We start from the raw sequence: 21759 nt of genomic DNA, 5'->3' as shown, positions 1-21759 counted from the left end.
CAACCGATTTCTGAAATCAGGGTGCTGGGTGTCATTTAGCATGTTAGTGTAAGTGGGCAGTAATTAATGGTAAATTACAGTAAAACTTATACTAAATTACATATGGCATCTGCATTTCTAGCCAACAACTTCATTCTGATTAATGCTATCACAGAAAGTAGCAAGGAGTTTGTAGCAATTTGCCAAAGCTAACTGAAAGCCCTTGAGGCAAGTTTCTCATTAGCAAAAAGAAATCATGACATTATTTAAAGACAATCACTAATTTAAGTATTTTTTTTCCTGTACATATAAGTCATACACAGAAAGACACTCAGAAAGCATCACAGTTGTCACACCATCTACACACCCAGAGATGCACACTGCAGAAGTGGTCACCTCTTGCTTTCACACCCCACAACCCCAGGAACCACATACTGGGCTACACCATGACCAGGAACTGCAGATTCGGAAAAGCCTCACACACAAACCGTGAAACAGCAGAACTGATTTTAATAAAATAAATCCTAAACGGCACTGATCTTTGTGCGAGCTGGCAGCTCCATGCCCAGGATAACGAATACTCTACTGCCATCCACGCGATACTGAGAGCAAACCTGACAGTTGGCACAGTGCATTCCTCAGCTGTCACTCAGAGAATACTTGCTGGCGATGGTGGCAAGTGGCATCAGAAGATCCTAAAATCCCTGGAACAATGGGCCACTATTGGTCTTCAGAACGTCCTGAGGAACACCATGCTCCGTAACGCTGTCACATTGCCACTCAAAGGCAGTGATGCTCCAGGAACCATCTGCACTCATGGCCCCTCGGATCACAACCAATGCACGAATCACTGTTAGGAGCCATTAAACTAAGAAAAATAACAAAACATAGCAATACTTGAAACGGGAGACTGGGGAGAAGGGAGATCTCAGTTTCCTAGATCTGCTACTGATATGAATGATTTACTTTGTTTCTTTGTATTTGGCTTCCCCTCTAATTCACACAACTTCATTCATTTGCTTCAAAAGATTTTGGACAAAAGGAGGGTTTCTCTCTCTGTCCCCGTCTCTGTACTATGCACAGGCGAATAAGAATCTGATGCAGATGGGGTTTCTGAGGGCTGCTGAAACAACATACAGAAATAGTAAAACATCGTTTGGATTTCAGGCTCCAGTTCTAGTAAGTTTTCCCTCTTGAACTTTATACTGAAGCAGAGTCCTTGACAAAGGCCATGTAATGAGCAAGTTCAGAGCCGTTGTTATTCTTGGGCCAGGAAAGAGAAACAAAAGCACGGCAGTGACTGCATGAAGTCGGGATGGAGCCTCTCTCTCATTGCATTTTTGATGGTATATGACAAGTAGGAACATCGATCTTGCAGGATGTTTGTATTTTCCTGGGAGTACAAGATATTATGGATTTCTACCATATTGCAAACAACAGCCCTGACTTAACATCCTTGCAGTGCCCTCTGACACTGATCTGATTCTGCCTGCAGCCTCTCTGCCTTCTCGTGGTGCACCGACGCCATCAATCAAAGCGGCCCTGGGAGCGTAACAAAGAGAAGTGGCTCCATTCAGGCAGCAGTGGCAATGCTTCCCACCTCTTCAGCTCCTTGAAGAGAAGGAACTGTAAGTGTTTTACAGAAAATTAGCCAAGCATCTTAGTTGCTGTCAATATGTAAACTCAAAAGCAAAATGGCCTCAGCGGGGCACTAGGCTGAGACAATAGAAGAGCTCCTGCCCTGTGATGGGCATACTCAGTGGCTGCGGACACAAGGTATTTTGTAGCAGACATCGTTATAAGGATAAAGAGGGTCACACACTCACATGCTGCTGGAAGGAGGTTATATGAATGTCCAAAGGAAAGAAACTGAGTTACAGAGAATTTAAATGGATCTGTGCATGCCAGCAACAAAGCAGGGCGTGGGACAGACATGGAGGGAGGAGCCGAAGAGTTTTTGGTGGTGGAGGGGGTGTGTGCCCCCCCAGGGACATCCGACTGCAGCTGACCCTGTCCTGTCCCAGACTGTACTCCCCTGCTCTGACCCGCCAGGCCTCTCCCCTCTCCTCCCTGCACTTTTCACAAAGCAAAACAAAGAACTGTAATGCATCAACAACAGCCCCCCAGCAAACATCGTGGTGTCAGTGCACATAAAAATGCCGACAGAAACCAAGTTTGCCAAATGAGGTCACTTGTAAGCATTTGGCACGTAGAGTCTAAAATTAACTTCTCGATCTTCCTCCCTAGTGTCTGCCTGAGAATTTGTACTCAATGGGCAACTCAGAACCAATAAAGCAGCCATCTATCAACCCCCTAAAACAAACAGTACCGTCAGTGTGTTGCCAAAAGTTAACAATTTAAAAATGCTGCATCTCTTATCCGTTCCTAGAATGGCCCCTTTATCTGAGGTTATTAAGAACTACCACTCAGCCTTCAGTTTGTCTCGGATCTGCCAAATGTTTCTCTATAAACTCATCACTCAGTGCCCTTTCACAGCCATGCATTAACTGCTTGGTTTTCTCTGAAAGTAAGGAATTTGATATGACACATAAGTCACCATAAACTCTACAGGATTAAGTAAGTTATTGCATCTTACAGCACAACTGGTTTCTACAAATGATACCCTGGAAAATGACATTATCGCTCAGTGATTTGGTTCAATCTGATTGCTACAGTTAATGCAATAATGTAACTCAATTAGGATGCTTTTGTTATGAATGAACAACCTTGTTTAATATTGTCTGACTGTCCAGAGTCAGCTTAAATGCAGTGCTGAGATGGCCTGCAAAACCCAGAAATTTGGTGGTGCATTTTAAGAGGACATACCAGCACAAATTAGAAAGCCCAGGCAATTTTTGAAGACACAAAGGTCATCTTGGTGCCTCCTACTAGATGAAAATTACAAAGCAGGCATCTTAATAACACCTAGAAGTGAATCCAGACTTTCAAGAGTTCAGAGAAGGGCTTGCAAGTGTCAATGCACCCAATTTGACTCATATTTTCAAAGCAAAGCATGTCAGGTTCACCTTAAGCCTTTTCTTACACATTTCCCACTGCCCACCATGGATCTCAGCACAGAGACCAGCAGCTCATGGAATGCAGATTTTGGGAGCCTGGGAGAACCTGGTCAGTTAAAAGCTAAACCTGTTTTTGACATCTTTCCTATTTTCAGAGGCACTTACTCCTCAGTGGAGCCACATACCAACACACCAGCTAAGGGGAGGTGGTCTGTTACCATGTATGAGTAATATGTAAAATGGTCTGTCACCAAATATGCTGTATATTTACAACGTACTCATTGCTTGCACATCTGCATGTCTTAAAAACTACAGCTACTTGACTCTCAAGGCACTGCTATGTGAACTTGACAACCTAAGGTTATCTTCATCACAGCCAATGGCTTATCCTCCAAAATAACGGACAGTATCCTTACAATAAATAAGGCAGGACCTCATCTGTGGGTGAAATAACAACGGTCAGGAAAAGAGACTTTCAGAGAACATGCTGTCTGTGAGTAGTGCAAGGGAACAGGGAGGAGGAGATGATGCGAAATCTACACTGGATGAAGAGCGAGATGAAAGCTCACGAAGACTCTCCCTCACGTTGCTGGTACCTGCAGCCCCAGCCCTAACTCAAACCATTTGCTACCATCTTTAACTTCTCCCCTGTCTGGGGGAACTTCTGAAGCCTGAGATGTACAGTAGCTGTCATTTACCACTTCCAAGTCCACAATACCCTTATTAGTGCTGAGCCAGATGGAGAGAAATATGCAGAAAACCGAAGCAGTACTTGCTGGAATCCTTCTCAACTCATTGCTGCATGCATTTCATTTCCTGTCTCCTTGTTTTCAGCCTGTCCTTGGATATGTTTGTGAGAAACCTGAGATGGTTACATGTGTTGTGGCCTCCAAGACTCTTAAAAACATGGAATAATTGTCATAACTTCTCTCTCTCTCTATATGTATATATTTTTATTTTTTTCTTTCTAAATAAATCTCCAAAGAAATGTTTCACCTTCTCAGTTCTCAAACCTAAGACTTCCTTTTTTTTTTTTTCTTTTCAGGGAAATATGAGAACAGACATTCAGGAATGGGGAGCATGCTTCATACATGATTATAAAATCTGATTTGTTATGAAAAACAGATGTTATTCAATAGCATAAAGTGTATATGAATATAATACTTGAATAACATATACTGCACAGTCCTTGAAGGAACACTTTTTATAACCCAGATATGTTTGGACATGGACAAACTCCAAGATCCACAGATTGAGTTTCTGTCTGTCTCTGTACACACATACCGTAAGTGCATGCTCATTAATACCTGCTCCCAAGCACACATATAAAGCATACATCTAATGAACAAATATCTCTATATCGGTAGACTGATCATGAGGAATGTGCCAGCATGTTCCACACATGGAATTCCTTTCATGATATCTATTTTTTTATTTTATTTTATTTTTTTAGGGGAAGGTTTACAGACACTCGTGCAAAATTAAAGACATACCTCAAGAAAGCATCTCAGCTGAAACAATCTAAATTAAATTGAAAATCCTTCACCCAAGATAAATATTTCCCAAATGCTGCATTTCAGTGAGCGTGTGAGCTTATATTCACTTATTTCTTCACTGACTTGAAATAGTTACATGCAAGATCAGAAACTCATTCTGTGATTTTACTTCTGTATCAGTGGCACCCTGAAAATTAAATCTGGCCTGGCATTCCCACTTACTCTAAGAGCCTTCACAGAACTACTTTGATAAAAGTTTTGTTACATACAAAAAGAGATGTAACACTAAAATATGAACACGCAAAAATATCTATCACTTGGAATGCCTTTCTTATTGTGATCTAAGCTGCTGAGGAGGCTTTAGGAATTTGCATCTTATCCTTAGAGAGGTCTGAAATCGTCTCTGCTGTTTCTTGTACAGTGCTGAGCACATCATCGGCTTTAATCTCTAATCTCTTCTTCCTCTCTCCTCCCCCACAGAGAATCAAATCCTAGCATCTATACACAGATAAAACTCCTGGGCCCAGTAAAGTTTGGATCTAAGTTCTACAATAAAGACAGAAAGATTTATTGTCAGGAATGCATTGTACCAAAACAAAATATCAAGTTGTCTAAATCAGTAGCACGTCCCCAAACTCTGCCCAAATGAAACAACAGGAAAAGCAGAGCGTGCCCAACATGGCATGACTTACGGAAATTTCGATGGGCATTCGGGGGCAGTCTGAACGCAGACAACCTCCAGGTTATACTGAGCACGAGTTGATCAGCCCTGCCACTTTATCTCACCTCACTGTGAATATGTAGGTGATCAAACACTTTAAAAGACAAAACAACAAAGCTAAACAAGCAAAACCACCCTAATTCTTCTTCCATCTGCCAAGTCACACGAAGTAGAAAGAGGACAGAAGAGACCAACTTCTAGGATTTCAAACGCACACCACCTGCCTACCTTACAGAAATGCTCTGCGTAATTATGTACCTCTTGGCTGAAAGAATAATGGATATTAGTGCTGCTATGGGGAGGAGAGCTTGTGGGCAGTGCATACGTGTATTGTAGATATTTACAAAGCCACTAGGAGGCTGCAATAAATTTACCTTGGAGTATGTATTATGCTTTTTCAATAAACATTTACAAATACTACTACCTTCTATTTAATCTCACTCCTAAGTTTTCTAAACTCACATTTTTCTGTTTAGCTATACCTCTAATTTTGAATGTCAAAAATATATAGACATTTACAAATAACGTACATCTATATAAACCGGTATGTTCAAGGAAAATGGTGGCTATTATTTCAATAGTATGCATGTGCAGATGTAAAATCATTCTGCAAAATAATACACGTGTACATATGCCATAATTGGTACTCTGTGATCCTATATGAGAACAGTATTTGCCTGTATAAAAATAATAAAAATTTAAAATAATGAATACACGTGCTGGTACAGTTGTATGTATGTACTGGCACACCACATATACTCATTAAGCATAAAATGCAGTGCAATATGAACATACAAATATAACTTCAACTTCTGGTGTATTTGCATATTACACACTGGTTATGCACCACGTTACATGCCTGTTACACACACACACATCTCACTCCACATTCCTCAATACTTTTGCAACTTCTATTTTCAAACAATGATTTTATTTCTATCTACATAAGCCAGCTTGCAAATGCTATTTTTTCAAACCCGAGGCTTGAGAGCAATGCTCTAAGACAGGGATGTGACAGTGCCCAAACTCTGCAAGCACCACGCAGCCTCGCAGGAGCGTTCGGGGGCATCTGTGCCAGCCTCCCTGGGGTCCGGCTCTTGATTGTTTACTCAGCTGCCAGAAGATGGTCTAAAGCCCTGGGGAGAGCAAAACCTGTTTGGGCCGTTGACATTGAGTATCCTTGGTGCAGGAAGTCAGGACCTTAGAGGTATCCATCATTACTCCTGCCTGAAGGCAGGCTGGAGCCAAGGAACTTGCCTGAGAAGCTAGTAAAATTTTAATGCACTCTGTAGTGCGGTCATGTCATACTCAGTTATGGCAAATAATCCCAGATGCCTGCAGAGGTAAAATGGAGCTGTAATGTGCTTGCCTCCTAACCCGAGCTGACAGCAATGATGTACGACTACCATTAGCGGAAAATATCACTTCAACTAACCCATGATCCAGCTCCGCTAAGGGTCACATTATCCATGAGGAACAAATTACACTCCCAAAGTAAATACAAATTTTCTACACGAAATGGGTACAAAAAAAAAGGGGGGGGAGCCGGCCGAGGAAGGGGGAGAGGGTAGGGGGAGTGATACGTTACCTATGACAACATGCTGCCGAGTGACAGAGATGATAAAGGACAGGACAAATCACGGGCTGAAGGCACGGTGGCACAGCCAGCCCAGGAGCACGTACCCACGCCTGTAAACAACGTGTTCGCTCCCCTTAGCGGCAAGCGCATAATCTTTTACAACGAACATGCTTGGCTCCGGTTTTATTACCACTCTAGCTGTAGGGACCCTCTATGTGGCACATCAAATGAATAAAAAGGATCCTTATCTTTTCTCCTAATGGGCCTTAAACAGTAAGAAATACTTCATGATTGCCTGAGCGTTGCTAGCATATAAAGTCTGGGTGATCTTTCACCCTTGGGGCAAGTTTAAGGTGCTGCTTTTTCCAGAGCTAAAAAGACAACACCTGTGCAAATATGCAGTATAAATCTCACTGATGGGAAACATCCTGGCTTTGCAGAAACTGTTATAAGAATAATACTGAGAAACTATTTCTCTAATCCTATCCTTAGCCAAAATAAATACACGGCAAACAGTAAGATATCAGTATCCCATGACCTGAAGTAATTGCTTAGAATTGGGTTCTCAGCCACCGTTTCCCCATGGAGCCTTATTTGCTAAACATGTTGGTACCCACCATCCAAGGAGCTTTTCCAAGTATTCAGCGCTCTCTTGTTATTGTAAATAATCCTTTCAGCCTTTCATGAGTAGCGTGCGGGTGCTCAGTGCGATACAACTGAATGGCAGGGTGACTGCTCAGCCCCTGTCCCCAGCTGGAACCATCCCCACAAAACCTCTCCTGCCCCCAAGGGGGGCTGCTTGGGGGATCCCTCCTCCTGCCCTCCTGGAGCTCCCACCTGCCTGAAGCCCTGGAACATCTCCTGCCACCTGAGGCTACGCACGTACTTCTCAGGCTCTCTTGCGAGACTGGAGATGACACACTTCACATTTCGAGATTTTCCTCTAGAAACCAACCCAGTTATCAAATGCTGCATCTAGAGCTGAATAGTGTAGAGGAAAGGGATGAGGAAATGAACTCTGATGATATGCCCTTCTTTCGATAGCGCAATAAATGCTGAGAGCTCCCTCTTTGACCAGAGTTTTCCAGAGTGGGACAATTATAATTTATTATTTTTACTCCAGCAATAAACTAAAAAAGCAAATTAAAAAAAATCCTTGGCTGAGTTTATGGACAATAAGAAGAGTACAGATGTCACATATAGTCACAAGAAATGGAGCTGGCTGCCAGCTACCTATCTGCCACAGCTCTGGTCCCATCCTGGTGGACACTTCTGTTTGAGAGGCTACCCAAACTTCTCTTTCCCTGGGAGCAAGAGGAAAAAAAATCTCTGACGGTTTTGCTTCCAAGAATCCTACTAAACAAATTCCATGCTGAAGGAACTGCCCACATGAGAGTGAATTACACCAATTTATGCATGTAGATGGGTGTAATACTCAAGCAAAAAGCAATTTCATTACTATGTAATCCACTTGTGATAGAGTTTCTATTTCCAGCAACAGAACATACAGAAGGCAGCCCTGTGCTATTTACCTTGGTCTTATGTTTTTGAGCGTAGTTTATGGTGGGGTTGCTTCGGGTTCTTTATTGGAAGACAGAAAGATTTGCTGTGCCCTGCAGATGTTTGGGAGGGGACGCGGTGGGCAGCACAGTGGGAAGCGATGCTCTGCTCGGCCGGCAGGACGCAGCCAAGCAGGATGCTCAGAGTGGAGGGCAGGGGGGAATCGGCTTTTCTGCCAAGTTTGTCAGCACCCACCTGTGCCTTTGTTCAGTGGGCTGAAGGGTATGGCTTTCAGTAGGCCCAGCCCAAGTTCCTCTCATAACAAATATATCAGACTGCTTATAGTTACCTAAACCAGGTGAGTTCATAAAGCTGGGATAAAAAAAAAAAATATGTTTTTCAAACTTAGCCAGAAGAACATTCGAAAGCAAACTACACACACACAAACACAAAGACAAGTATGTGTGGATATTTAACCACCAACCACTGAAATCCAACTTACATATTAAATTGGGCAACACACATCTGCCAAAACACTGCTCCAAAAGCTCTCTCTAAAGCCTATGCACAAAACAATGGTCCGATACCTCTTCAGAAACACACACAGGGTGCGCGTGTGTATGCTTCTGTGTGTACAGTTATACACAAAGAACTGTTCTCTTTATCTCAACATACCAGAGTGATTTATGATATTTTCCATGGCATAACCTTAGCTTTGCAGCTGTTTTATATGCAATCAAATGTATTAGCATTATCATTAGAAATATTCCGATGCCAGACAATATCATGCTTCCGATGACTTGCTCATCACTCGCATGGTGCTTTCAGTAGCAGTTCAGAGAAAAACCACCAAGTCTTACCCGCAGCCAGCTCCCACCAGCACAGCCTTCTCAAGGAACCACAGCACCCACCCAGCCCAAATCCCCCACCCAGCTTGGGTAGGCATTGTTATTCTTTCACTACGACCACACATGAATGTTTTGCACACTTAGCCACAAGTTTAACCAACCTCTTTCTTCCCTTAGCATTCTAGACAAAGTCCACCCTGAACAAAGGCCATTTCAGCAGGTGCCCTTGGTAGTGCCTAGGCTGTATCGGTGAAGAAAGCATTTTAATGGCATTCAGGAACATCATCAAGGGAGAATTGATTGGGTACCATTAAGATATACATAGAATTAAGTCATGAACTGGAGCAATTTTTAAGTTGCACATCCTATCAAAGTTGGATAAAATTCAAGCAAGAAGCTGGTCTTTTTTCCTCTTGAATCAAGCATAAGTAACAACCCTGAGTACACTGCAAAGCAGTTCCCAGTGATCAATGAAATATTTTCCTATGAAGAGAAAATCACTAAAGTGCCTCAGATTGAGCCTTAATTTTAAAATCAGACCAATTAAATGGAGTGGTGAAAGAAAACGGTGGAGATGGTGAATGAAAAAGGACCTTACTCGGTAACTCATCTTTAGCACTCGACTTACTTATCAAAGCTATTTGTATGGTGTTTTAGACCAAGACCTGCTTTTATTTCCAGAAAACAGACTACATATTTGCAGTAATGTTTTTAGTATTGCATTAATTACCACAGGTATAATTTCTTAAGATTGTCTCTAGAAATCAGAAGATAATACAGTTGCACTTGAATTTGTCAGCTGTGCAATAGCTTGCCCTAATTTTAGATTATCAGCTCTAGAGACCTGCTCGAAGAGTAAGACTGACAGACTTTTTAATGGAGAAAATCTGAGCTCCCCTGGGATCCACACTTTTTTTCAGATGCAGTAAGAAATCCCAGCGGCATTTGCTGAAAGGATCCCAAGATGGAAAATGACATCTCCCTAAGTATTAGTGCTTTACATTCTGATGCCAGTCCTCCAAATATACTCTCTCTCCACAGATGTACTCGCTACCTCCTCAGGATTTTTAGCAACAGGAGAGCAGAATGCATACTTTTGAATGCTCCAGTCCAGTACTGTGTGCCAAATTGGAATGAAGGAGCATGAATCTATATAAATAGATAAATTATCCATCCCAAACATGTCATTTAAAATTGAGATGCTGACACAGCCTTAGCTACAGTTCTGCTAAGCAGGGGCTGCATCATTTTTCAATTAAATATCCTTATTTCTTCTTCCAGTGAAACCTCTGGAGAAATGTCTCATTTGAGGGCAGACGCAGACAGCAAGTGACTCTGTCTGTCGGCTCCCAATTAAAGGCTAGGGAAGATGGATTGGAGGCACAGCCACCACCTAATAGAGATCAGATATCAACAATGATTTACACAGCCGGATAGATACATATTCAAGTGGGGAAAAAAGCATACTAACAGCCTAAGAGACATTGCTTTTCCTCCTCTGTCACCACACAATTCATCTGCTCCCCAGCTTCCCAGGTCCCACTCTTTCATGGACTCTCCTGCTTCACTGTGGCCCATCTAGTTGTGCTTGAACCGGAGTGTCTCCGAGCCACCTCCACCTGTCACACACCTCTCATCATACTGACCTGCCTTTTCTTTATTCAAAGACACTGGCCTATCTTTCTGGTTTACAGGATTTATCAATTCTAGTAGAAATATTTACATTTTTTCCTACACCCTGTGTTGTGATACCTGTTGTGGGTTTGTCCTCAGAAATCTGAAAGGCAAAATTATTTCCATATTTCTGAACAGTGTGTACCAAGTTCACCTGCAGCAACACACTGTGTATTCCATATACCACGGTATGTTGAAGTCTGCAAGAGATGGTCCTAAAAGAAAGTAGCTCCCCTCATTTCAGGGAAAGATGATTCTGCAAGGAGGAAAGTGACTCCACAATCCTCAGAATACATTGACCTAGGACCAAGGTAGAGCAATCTGACAATTTGCTACTGAACAGCTCCATAGTTGGAGACCGATACCCTCATAATGATCTGAGACATTTGGGTCACGGATCTTAAAACTTCTAATCCTGCTGAGTATCCTCAGCTCCTGCGCTTATTGATGAGAACTGCGGATGCTGAGCACTATTTAAGAAACGACCAACCTCTCGCACAGAGGTTTGGCACCCTCACTTCTCCCAGTGCATTGTGCTCATAGGAATTTTTGGTCTTAAAAATGTTATTTTATTTAAAGCAGGGATTCAAAATCTTCTGGGTTCTATTGAAAGAGATCTAAAAGATCCTGCCTGTCTGAAGAAAAGAAGTTTCTACTTGTCAGTTAAACAAAGGAATAACGCACAGCCTCCTTTATAGTGTGTACTTTACCTGTCATCCAACAGCCCATTATCATGTCACGGCAGAGTGCACTTTTCTACAGGTCACTTTGTTTAAAATGACATGGATAATGCACATGTCAGCGAGCTGACAGTCCCGACCGTCCTTCAGAGATAAAAACCGCAAGACGAGCGCCTGTTCTTATCTGGGGTACATGCCTTGGTCTATCATCTAAGTCAGGCAGAACATGATTTCTCCAGAGAGCACTTTTTTCATTTCCTGATTTTAAGAAAATCAAATAAGCACCATTTGTCTTCATCTGAATATGCTTGACCTGCTCAAATGATGATGTCTCGCATTTTATAACAGGCTACATATGCTGAATTCAAATTAACAGCAGAACAAGGCCTTTAGATCTCTGCCTGAGCTGCCAGCACAGGCGGCATACACGCGCTGGGGTTAGCAGTCATCTTTTAGAACTGGGCCTGAGCTATAAAACTCAAAGCTGGGTCTGGTGCTGGGATTTGAAAAGCACTAAATTATCAGGGATATTTGGATCTGCACTTAATCTTGTTTCATTAGGGTGGAAGACAAAATATAGATCACAGAGATGAAATGCATGTCTGGATTTCAAATCCTGCCCACGCAAGCACGGGGATATTCTGCGTGAGGTATGGTCTTGAGTATCTCTTGCATTACCTTGCAGACACAACACTCAACCCGCACACCACCACCATGCCCAAAGTTGCTGATTTGCCTTTTTATATGGATGCGCTGTAAGAGAAAAATATTGTGAAACTGGCAGAGGTTGGCTCTGTGAATGCAGCAGTGGCAGGAAATTACACTTCTAGTTCTGGGTGCCATAAACACAGCAGCTGAGATTCAGTTTATCATCTTCTACTGCATAAGGAACATCCTGAAAATGAATAATCACTTCACAGGATGGAATGTAATGGTAATGCATTAAAAATTCATATCTAAAAGTGCAGGTTAATATTCTGTGCAAAAACCCAACAAAACCTCCCCTTTCTGTTGTCACACTGATTAACTCCAGTGATTAGTTCCCTTATGAAAGGGAAATCACTGCAGTTCAAAGTAAACAGTGGTTCTTTAACACAGTTAGCAAATTATTAAGAAACACAAGGAAAAAAAAAATCTCTACTTGGGAAATTACTGGAAGCTGAAGGGCAAAGCTTTGGCAATTGTATACAGAACAGTTTGAAAAATTTCTGGGCTTTTTCCTACACAAATCCTGTACAGATCTGATTAAAACATGAAAGCTGATTTCTGTGTCCATTGTTTCCATGCGGATTCTACACCATATTTTTTCTGTTGTATTAGCCACATGCCAAAATGGTCACCTCTCTTCTTCTTGGCTTAACTTGAAGCTAGCTAACAGAACACTCATGAAACTCTAAACAATTCAAAGATAGGATACAAATGATAGTTTTTGACATTACTTTACCCTCCCCAACTTCTATCCCCCAATTTACCCAGTGAAAAAGGAGGAAAAAGTGATTATATTGTCAAAACATCCCTTAAGGCTCAACATACAAATGAAAATCACAAAATCCAACCTGGAAATAATGAAATTATACGAGTTTTTCTGCAATGATTATTTCATTTTTGCCAAAGAAGAAAGGTAGATGTTAGTCTGTTTATAGCATAAGAAATAAAACTCAAAAATGCATCAGTGTGAATACTATTTCTTCATTACTATTAGCTTTCCAAAAAAAAAAGTGTTAGAGACCAATGTCTGGTTATTTTTCAGCATAACTTTTTTTCCATTTTCTGCTTAGAAACCCAGTTATTATGATAACCATCAGCATGTTGTGTCGCTTGATGTAATGCACAGTTTCCAAACGTTGTTTCTAAGTATATGTATATATATAATTTTATATTTATATGCATGTTGACCTTAGCACTTCAATTTGAGCTTTAAGACCCTTGACTACAGAGAAGCAAAACAGGCAAGCATGTGGTTAAATAACTGTTGAAAAGTGCAAATGTGAAGGTTACAAATATATTCAGTTGCGTTATTAAACTGTTAGAACTTCCCAAGGGAAAATGTAACCTTAGAAAGGGTCGGCAGTCAGACTGGTGTTCATAAACAACCCACACAAACCATGGCATCAATATGCTTGAAGATGAATTGTGTAACCTCCAAAATATTCATTAGAATACTCTTTCCTTGGAGGTCTATTCCAAAATCAAATTAAAGGGAACAAAGGTGTTGCTTTGTATAGAGTTGACTTGGATCAATCCAAAAAGAAACTTTGAATAAATAACAAAATAATAAGAATAAGTGAATGCAACAAACCCAACAAAATATTCTTGCTCCCATACAGATTTCCTTTCCTACCTTTTCTTCTTGATCACTGTCGCTGTCACACTGAAACACAAAAAGGAAAAAAGAACAGGTAAGAAAAATTTGCTATGGTAAAAAAATTAAAAATTATTATAAACAAGATGGCTGAAACACTGAAGACCTGTGGTGTTGCATTTGGTACCTATAGGAAATAACTCAGTTACCGTACAGGAGGAAAATTTTCTCCACACTGTTGTTGAAGACCATCATTTGCATGTTTGAATTATGAAAAAAAAATGCACTGAAAACAAAAGCCATTTGCAATGCCCTATGTTAGTTTAATTCACATGCATGAGAGTTGATGGTGCATGAACACACTTAGGCTCTAAAACTGGATCAGGGAAGAAGAAAAACAGTATTAGAGAGCAGTTTGTTTTCGTTTGAAGGATGATATTGCTCATGCTGCCTACCAGTAATTTGGTTTCAAATGTTTTTTGGGTAGGAGAGCATAGAAATGGCTCAAGTTCACCCTTCCCAGAAGTGAAGCATTTACAAGGCTGCCATTTTACTCCAGAACTACTTAGAGGGCACACCCCTTGTCATTGCTTACAGGTGTTGCATTGAAGAATTCAGACAGCTCACGGCAGAAGGAACAATGTGCCCAAGAAAGTGATTCATTGGGGCTCTCTGTAATTCAGAACTAGCCCCAGTAACATAGCCAACACAATACCACAGGATGCTGAACAGTAACACCAGTGGGTCTTGCTAATTACCAAGTGCCGTTGCTCATTTTTTTATCTCTTTTACTATCGTAGAAATGCAGCAGGACTAGGTGAATCAAGCTCCAACACAGACAAGCAATAGAAAGCCAAAGCATGCTTAAACTTGCTAGAAGTACAAAAGCTGTTCTGGAAATAACCCTGTAAGGCCCATGCAACTCACACCTAGCTGCTTCTGTCCTAGACACCAGAGATCTGATTCATCCCACCTAATTCTGGGCAACTCCCAGGTGATCACACTTGGCTCCCTCTGCAGCAGAAGAATGAGGGAAATATCTCCTCTTGTTTTTCAAACTCTGGGCTTAGAGTCTGGAGGACTGACCTGCCTCTGTCAGGAAAGGTTGAACTCCCACCTCCGTGTGTCAGATGTTTCGAAGGGAAGTGTAAGATCACGAAAATGAAGAACTGGGCTTTCTTAAGTCAAGGACTAGCAGATTGCATTATGTCCTTAGAGAAGTTAGCAAAGCCCTTTATGTGTTTGCATCTGTGAGTATTTTTGTAAGACAACCAAATTGCTGCAAAATTATTTATACGTTGTGAATTCCAAAGGTTAACTATACAGTGGAATGTGAACAGCTACACCCACAAATATACGTTTGGTTTGTAAAAGGCATGTCTCCTTCTATATGTTCCTTAACTACAACTTTTCTGTTTCACTTGCTTTTCCCTTGTCTTCACTGGTACAGGGGGGTGAAAAGGTGGTTTCTCCACATCAGTGAACTACATACTAACAAACTAAAGCTAAGAACTTAAATAGTTCTCGTTTCTATAGGTACTCTTCCACTAATTTTAAATGAAGCAAAATATTGGTAAAAATCACAATCTCCTTTCAAATAATTCAAAATATAAATTGAAGTGAAATCTACTTAATATCTGAAAGGATTTATATAGCACTAGTTGCATGTAAATACATGAGATGGAGCATGAAGATATGACAGAGTTTTAACTCAAAATTTGAAATCCTCGTACAGAGATCAAGTTTATGAAGGAGGGAGGGTACTTAACTGACAAAAGGAAAACTGCACATTTCTGGGACAGTAGGGCTTTTATATGAAGTACTCATGCCCCTACCCTGTAAATATTACACATTTTGATTTCAACATGACTCCATTTACGAGATTTTTGTATGAGGGGAAGCATAGGTAAGTATGCTTGCAAAGCAAAGGCTGACATTTGCAGATAAGCAAAAATACACAAGGATTTTCATCCATGAAAATCACAGCACATCACAAAGAATTCCCATTTACTACCTCTATTTTACAGTTGCTGATAAAATTCAGCTTTGGGGCTAGAGCACTTCCTTCCACTGCTTGGTTACAGCCAGGAGCACCCAGTGGTTCTGGGGACCCTGCACCAGCCATGTGCTCCATATAACACATCAAGGTGACACATCTTATGTATTTCAAAATAGGGAGCCCAGAACCAATTCCTCCATTTGCTCATGTCCTCTCCCCACCTTCCAGCCAACGTCCAACAGAAGTCCTGATTGTTATGCCTGAATCCAAAAGGAGAAAGAACGGGGGTCGAAAGTGGCTATACAAGCAAGCAGGAATCATTCCCTTCTCCCAGCAGGTTTCAGAGGGCTTCAACATGCCATCGGCTCCTGCCGCTGGGGCTCCTGTGCATGTGTCCTGTGACACAGCTGCGGTCACAGCGCCTTGCAGCCGCTCCTCTCCCCACCATTTTTTGTTGGGTTTAAGTAATCTCTCCACCGCTGTGGATCAAGTCTTTCCCGGTTCACAAGCTTGGAAAGAGCTCAGGGTTTTGTGTTTTCTGCAGTGTGGAGGTACTTGGGGAGAAGAATACTTGCCAGCAGTGACATCTGAATTTGCCAGTAAAACAGTTACCCGTATCTGAGTGAATCTGCAGAGAGAGTGCACAGAGCGACATCGGTGGGAAGTTATTTCCATCAAAGTGTTAAGCCTCCTGCTTTCCGACAGTCCAGTTCTAATTTCAAGGTCCGCTTAATTCCACATCAAATAATTACTGCTATACCCAGAAGCACCTTGTCTCCAGAGTTAAGCATATGGCGAAGGACTGAGACCTACTGGTGTCCATTATGGAAGCAGCACGGATGCCAAGCCGATTAAAAATGCTCAGGCTCCCTTCACAACATGCCCAGTGACTGACAGCTTCGCGATTTGGCCAGTCACCGTGGCTGCCAAAAAAGCCTCTGCTGCGTGGAGGCCCACATGGCACTCTGAGAAAACAGTTCCATTCCCGGTATTAAATTCCCACACTGACCCGAGGACTTTGCTGTGAGCTCAGCAGGAGCGCTCCATCCAATTTACAGCTCCATCCTCCAGAGCCCTCAGTGCCAGCCTCTGGCAGAGACGAATGATGGTCAAACCCCTCCAGCTCATAAATTATGCAAAGGCAATAAATGCACTCAGCAAACAGCTCCTAACGTTTGCCTAGCCTGGCTCCAGATACACTTTGTAAAATGCCAGGAGTCCTGCATACACAAGGCATCTATTTCACTCATAAAGAGGTTCTGTTGGTGGGGCACAAGGAAGGGAGACCCGCAGTCCAGCAGTGCTGTCCTGTTCCCGTAGCAGGATTTCATGGACAAGCAACATGAAAGAAAAAAATGGAAAGACAGAAGGAAGTGACTTTGTACACAGCATTAAGGTTCTATTTTCATGCAGTATATATACGTGTGTGCTTGTGTGTAGGCATTCATGTGTGTGTTCTGCACAGCCACGTTACGTTGAATTTTCCCTGAAGATTAAATACACGGATTTCCTCTGCTTCATGGAAAAAAATCTGACGATTTATGTGCAGGGGTAACTCCAAAAGTCTTGCAGAAGAGGTTTGCCACTGAGGCTAGAAACTGAATGAAAGCAATTGTACATTCTTCCCACATCGGAGGCTGGTTTGCTGTTTGAGCACTCCGGGCATTTCACTTGCACCCACATTTCCCAGTGGTCCTTACCCTGATGTGCTCATTTACATTCTTGGATGCATTTTCTTCCCTGAGGTGCTGAGGCACAAGGTGCTTCCATCTCCTGCAGGCTCGCTGCTAACAACTTCTGGAGAACAGGTCTCGGAAACCAGAGCTGACAACCGTGAAGTTGATTATTCAAAACTACTGGCCACTTCTGAAGACTTGAGCCTGCACTGCTTGCTACCTCAGTTGCTCCAGCATTCCCCTGCCTTCCAGGGCCATAGAAAAAACGTAAAATGATTTAAGTGCTTTGAGATTCTCAGAGCAAAAGCACAATGAAAATCTATACAATGGAAGCAAAAGAACCATGTTATCTCAGGCTCAGTTAAGCCTGCTACACAATCCCTTGTAGCTTGGTTACTATTTCTGTTACCTGACAGGTTTCATGTATTAATAATCAATTCACCTTTATTCTGTGAACAGCTTAGAGACAGCCTGTTTTTTTCTAAGGATTCAAATACTCCTATCAACACTTCCAGGAGGAAACCTCACCTAAGGATTTGCCATTACCAGACACAAAAGTGATGGCAATGGATGGCAAAGTGAGCCTGACCCTATGTCTACAGATACTAGATGACAATTTAGATGTCACTGATTTAACAATGGCAAATTAATGGAATAGCAGTAGACGTGTTTCTTCTCCGCGATCTTGTCCTTCAGAAGCAGTTCTGCTTTTCCAATGTTTTTGAACATCCATTGTTTTCCATAATGTGCAGTCAGCACTTTCAGAAGGTTCTTTAAAAGCAGTGCTTTCCACTGTGGCCAGGTGAACTCTGCTCAGTGAGCTTCTCTGAAGGTAGCTCACAGCGCCTGGGAAGTCTGATGAAGCTGGAAGATGTTCCCAGGCGCAGGTCCCACTCCAATTTTCTGCACTAGGCATCCTGTTTTGGAATTAAGTGATGCAAATGTTTTGTACTGGCCTTCTACTTTGGGCTCAGTTTCAGTATTCTGTGCCTATTACAAAAAGATCAGTTTTCAGCCTTGTTTCAGGAAACCATGGCTCTATGCACACACTGTATCTGAATATTCTGCAAATAACGAGGAATCCAAAACAGCATTCAGAGATGGCATGGCTTGATTTTTGGGTAACTGCCATCAGCTTCACTGTGAGTGGTAACACAATGAATCAGGACAAGGAGCCTGCGGATGCCTTTTACACCTGAACAAGCTGAAGCTTCTTTCTCTGATGCTCAGGCCCAAGACGCCTCCTATCCCCTCACTGACCACAGGTTGTGACACGCTGCAGCCACCCAGAGCCAGGTTTGAAAAAAGCCCAGAGCCACATTTCCAAATGCTGGCTTACATTATCAAAAATCCTACCAACCGACCCGCTCTTAGCTCTCATTTAGGCACTGTAATGAGAGCCAGATCAGCAGAACTGTTGAGCACCCACAGCTCTCATTTATGGCCAAGTTTTCAAATGAGCATGGAAAAAAATGCCATGAGATCTTTTCAAAACACAGCCTGATGGGCCCCTCTGGGGAAGGAGCCTTTGAAATGGCTAGTTTATGCTTCTGAAAGTCTAGTACTGGGCAGGAGGGACTCTTAACACTTTTCCCAAAGGATCTACAGCACTGCAAACCAAACCCAAAGCCTGGGATATACAAAGCTCACTCGTAACTAGCTCCACAGATTTTTATAAGACATGCGGAAGCATTATGGTTGCTCCTAGTTTCCATATAACCAGTAGCAAGAATAAGACCAGAGTGACAATGACCTGCTCAAAGTGGCCAGAGTTATCACTTAAACTGTTCACACACCTTTAACACCTAGTGTGCAGGCTACCAGCCATCATATCACTTGGCACATGCGTGCTAAACGTTCAAGCTTTATTTTCCAGTATTTCTGCAACTCGGTGCTCGAGAAGCACTAATCAGAATCAGTAACCAACAAACTTGCATTTCCATACATACGCTGCAGTCAAAATTCAAATTATTGTTCCTAAAATAAACCCAAGGTGAAGAGGGAACAGAAAGCCTCATAAAGTCTTTGCACCAGCAAAAACGAAAGGTCTTCCTTCTGCCCCAGATTAAACCTTCTAATTTACTGCTATCAGTCAGGGCTGTGAAAGTGTTAGATGCACTCCTCATCATCTGGAGTATACACAAATATAACTGCAGTCTGATAAACTGGGAAGTAGAAAAAGAACTCTCTAATTCCCTTTTAAGGCTTAATTATTGCTGCGTTTTGTATAAGAAAAAGAAAACTGAGGATTGGGCTAAAGACTGCATTGTACCTCCCAAATCTGCCCCAGCTGGGGAAAGTGTTAAGTTAAAATGCACAGCACATCTCCCACAGCACCCGCAGAATGAGACTGATCCCAACGCCACGTTTCAAAAATCAGACACCTTATGAGGTTACAGCTATAATTTGAGCCCATTTAAATAGCTTGAGAGAGTCTGGCCCAAATCAAGCTGAGTAAAGGTCTGTGCCACCTCACCAGCTCATTCAGGCTGAAGCAACACCATGGATTTCTATGTACCTTGCTGATTGAACACATTCTTGTGCAAAAAGTGGCAATCATTGAATGTATCATGTACAATGACATTGAGGAGGGCATTGTTCTCTATTCTGCTCAATGGACTTTGCTGGAACAGCTATTTCATATCTTGAATCCATTTATCATTGCCACCAAAGGAGTCAGCACTGCTGAAACGCCAGCACTGAACAAAGTGATTCTGCTCATCTGTCTGCTGAAAAGAAATCTGAAGAAAATGAGGGAAAACCCAGACCTCAGCCATGTTCACACTGACATTTACAATATTCTTGTCCATCTATCCACCAATGACAAACTGACAGCCCCGAAAAGGGCAAAGATGATATTTTAGCTATACAATTAGACCTTTGCTTCCAAGAAAAAAGGAGAAAAAAACATCTCCTAGATGAAAGGAGACACAGCCAGGGAATAAATGGGCAATTTTCTAATTGATGAAATAGAGACAGGCAGAGTCACAAAGAAACTAAGAGCAAGAATTTCACTTTTTTCTTTCCTATCTCTGACTTCGCCTGCAAGTAGCATTCAGCATGGAGCTCCTTGGCAAGGAATCTTATATATAGCATCTCACAAATTGGTTAACATCACAGTCTGCTTAGCAATTCTTCACCATTATCCACAGTGATTCAGTGTAAGGTATGACTCTGAAACAGCAATGGTCTGAGAAGTTTCAGGCCTGGTTTCTCAAAAGCTGAAATTATGGATTATTCACATAAAAGTCCCATTTTACACAAATTACCTTAGTCTGGACAAAAGATTGCAATGTTGACCTCTAATCTGAATCCCATTTTATCCAACTACTTCACTTCAGATGAAATGTATCAGTCTTGGACATTTAAAGTTATCTGCCCCTTACAGCAATAATATTCAGAACTTGGAACCACTTTCAACCATATGTCTTTTTAATTCCTCCCACCCAAGACTTGTATGATTGTTTTCCATTGCAAAACAACATAATTAGTGGCTCCTTCTAGCTCTACCATTAACAAGACAATGGTTTGAAGAGAAATGAGAGAATTACATTTTGAATGTTAACATGAATACATTACTAGCCACGATAAAGATGATCCACCCTATATTTATATAAAACGCATCCATGACCTTTGCAACTGGTGGGTGGTACATGTGTTCTTGGCAGACCGCAGTGAGCTTATTTGCAAAGAGGGATTTCACTCCAGAAAGAGAGCAAAACATGAGTCCTACTTTGAGGTTTGACTCTCTCGTTTCAACCCCTGTATTCCCAGGTTATCCCTCACAGGGGAAGGCCAGCAGCAATCTGAGCAGGGGAGAGGATGGAAGGCTTTCTGTGCCTGATGCAGGAGCGCGGAGCTGGCCTGACGACTGCCAGGGACAGAGCTGCAGTGTTGTGTCCTGGACAGCTGTGTGTGGCTTTGTTTCCCTCAGCAGGAAGACGTCCCTGGCATCTGCAGGCACCTCCAAGCACAGCCCCAGCGAAGACGAAGGGAAAGCAGCCCTTTAAGAAACAAATTTTCCTCTGCTCCCCTGGAACTGAGCTGAGCCTGGAAAATTATTGCAGATCTCAGAAAAATGCAGCTTCTTTCCCCCAGTTATCACTCCCAATGGCTTCCTTATGGTGTCATTGCTCAATGATCCCACAAATGCTTAAGGTCCAATCCAGCTATCCCCAAAGTACGGGACAATGCTCCCACCAATATCAGCAGCAGATAAAATGGGCTTTCCAGCCGCGGCATTAGAAAGCTAACGATGCCAGGAGTTACTCGGCTCAGCATCTTCAGA

The 21759-nt window shown here is 42.1% G+C and overlaps 1 protein-coding gene across 8 annotated transcripts in view; it reads right to left on the bottom strand.

Moving 5' to 3' along the window:
* AUTS2 (activator of transcription and developmental regulator AUTS2) overlaps nt 1-21759 on the bottom strand; it is a 757775-nt gene that overhangs the window by 223502 nt on the left and 512514 nt on the right. For all 8 annotated transcript variants that reach the window (XM_027445973.3, XM_027445975.3, XM_027445972.3 and 5 more), the window contains one exon: nt 13836-13865. In XM_027445973.3, the coding sequence (XP_027301774.1) occupies nt 13836-13865 (30 nt within the window). The remainder of the gene's footprint in view (nt 1-13835; nt 13866-21759) is intronic.

This window comes from Anas platyrhynchos, chromosome 20 (assembly GCF_047663525.1).
Source record: "Anas platyrhynchos isolate ZD024472 breed Pekin duck chromosome 20, IASCAAS_PekinDuck_T2T, whole genome shotgun sequence".
Lineage (NCBI taxonomy): Eukaryota > Metazoa > Chordata > Aves > Anseriformes > Anatidae > Anas > Anas platyrhynchos.
Note: the sequence above shows the minus strand (reverse complement) of the source record. Positions and strands in the feature narration are given on the sequence as shown.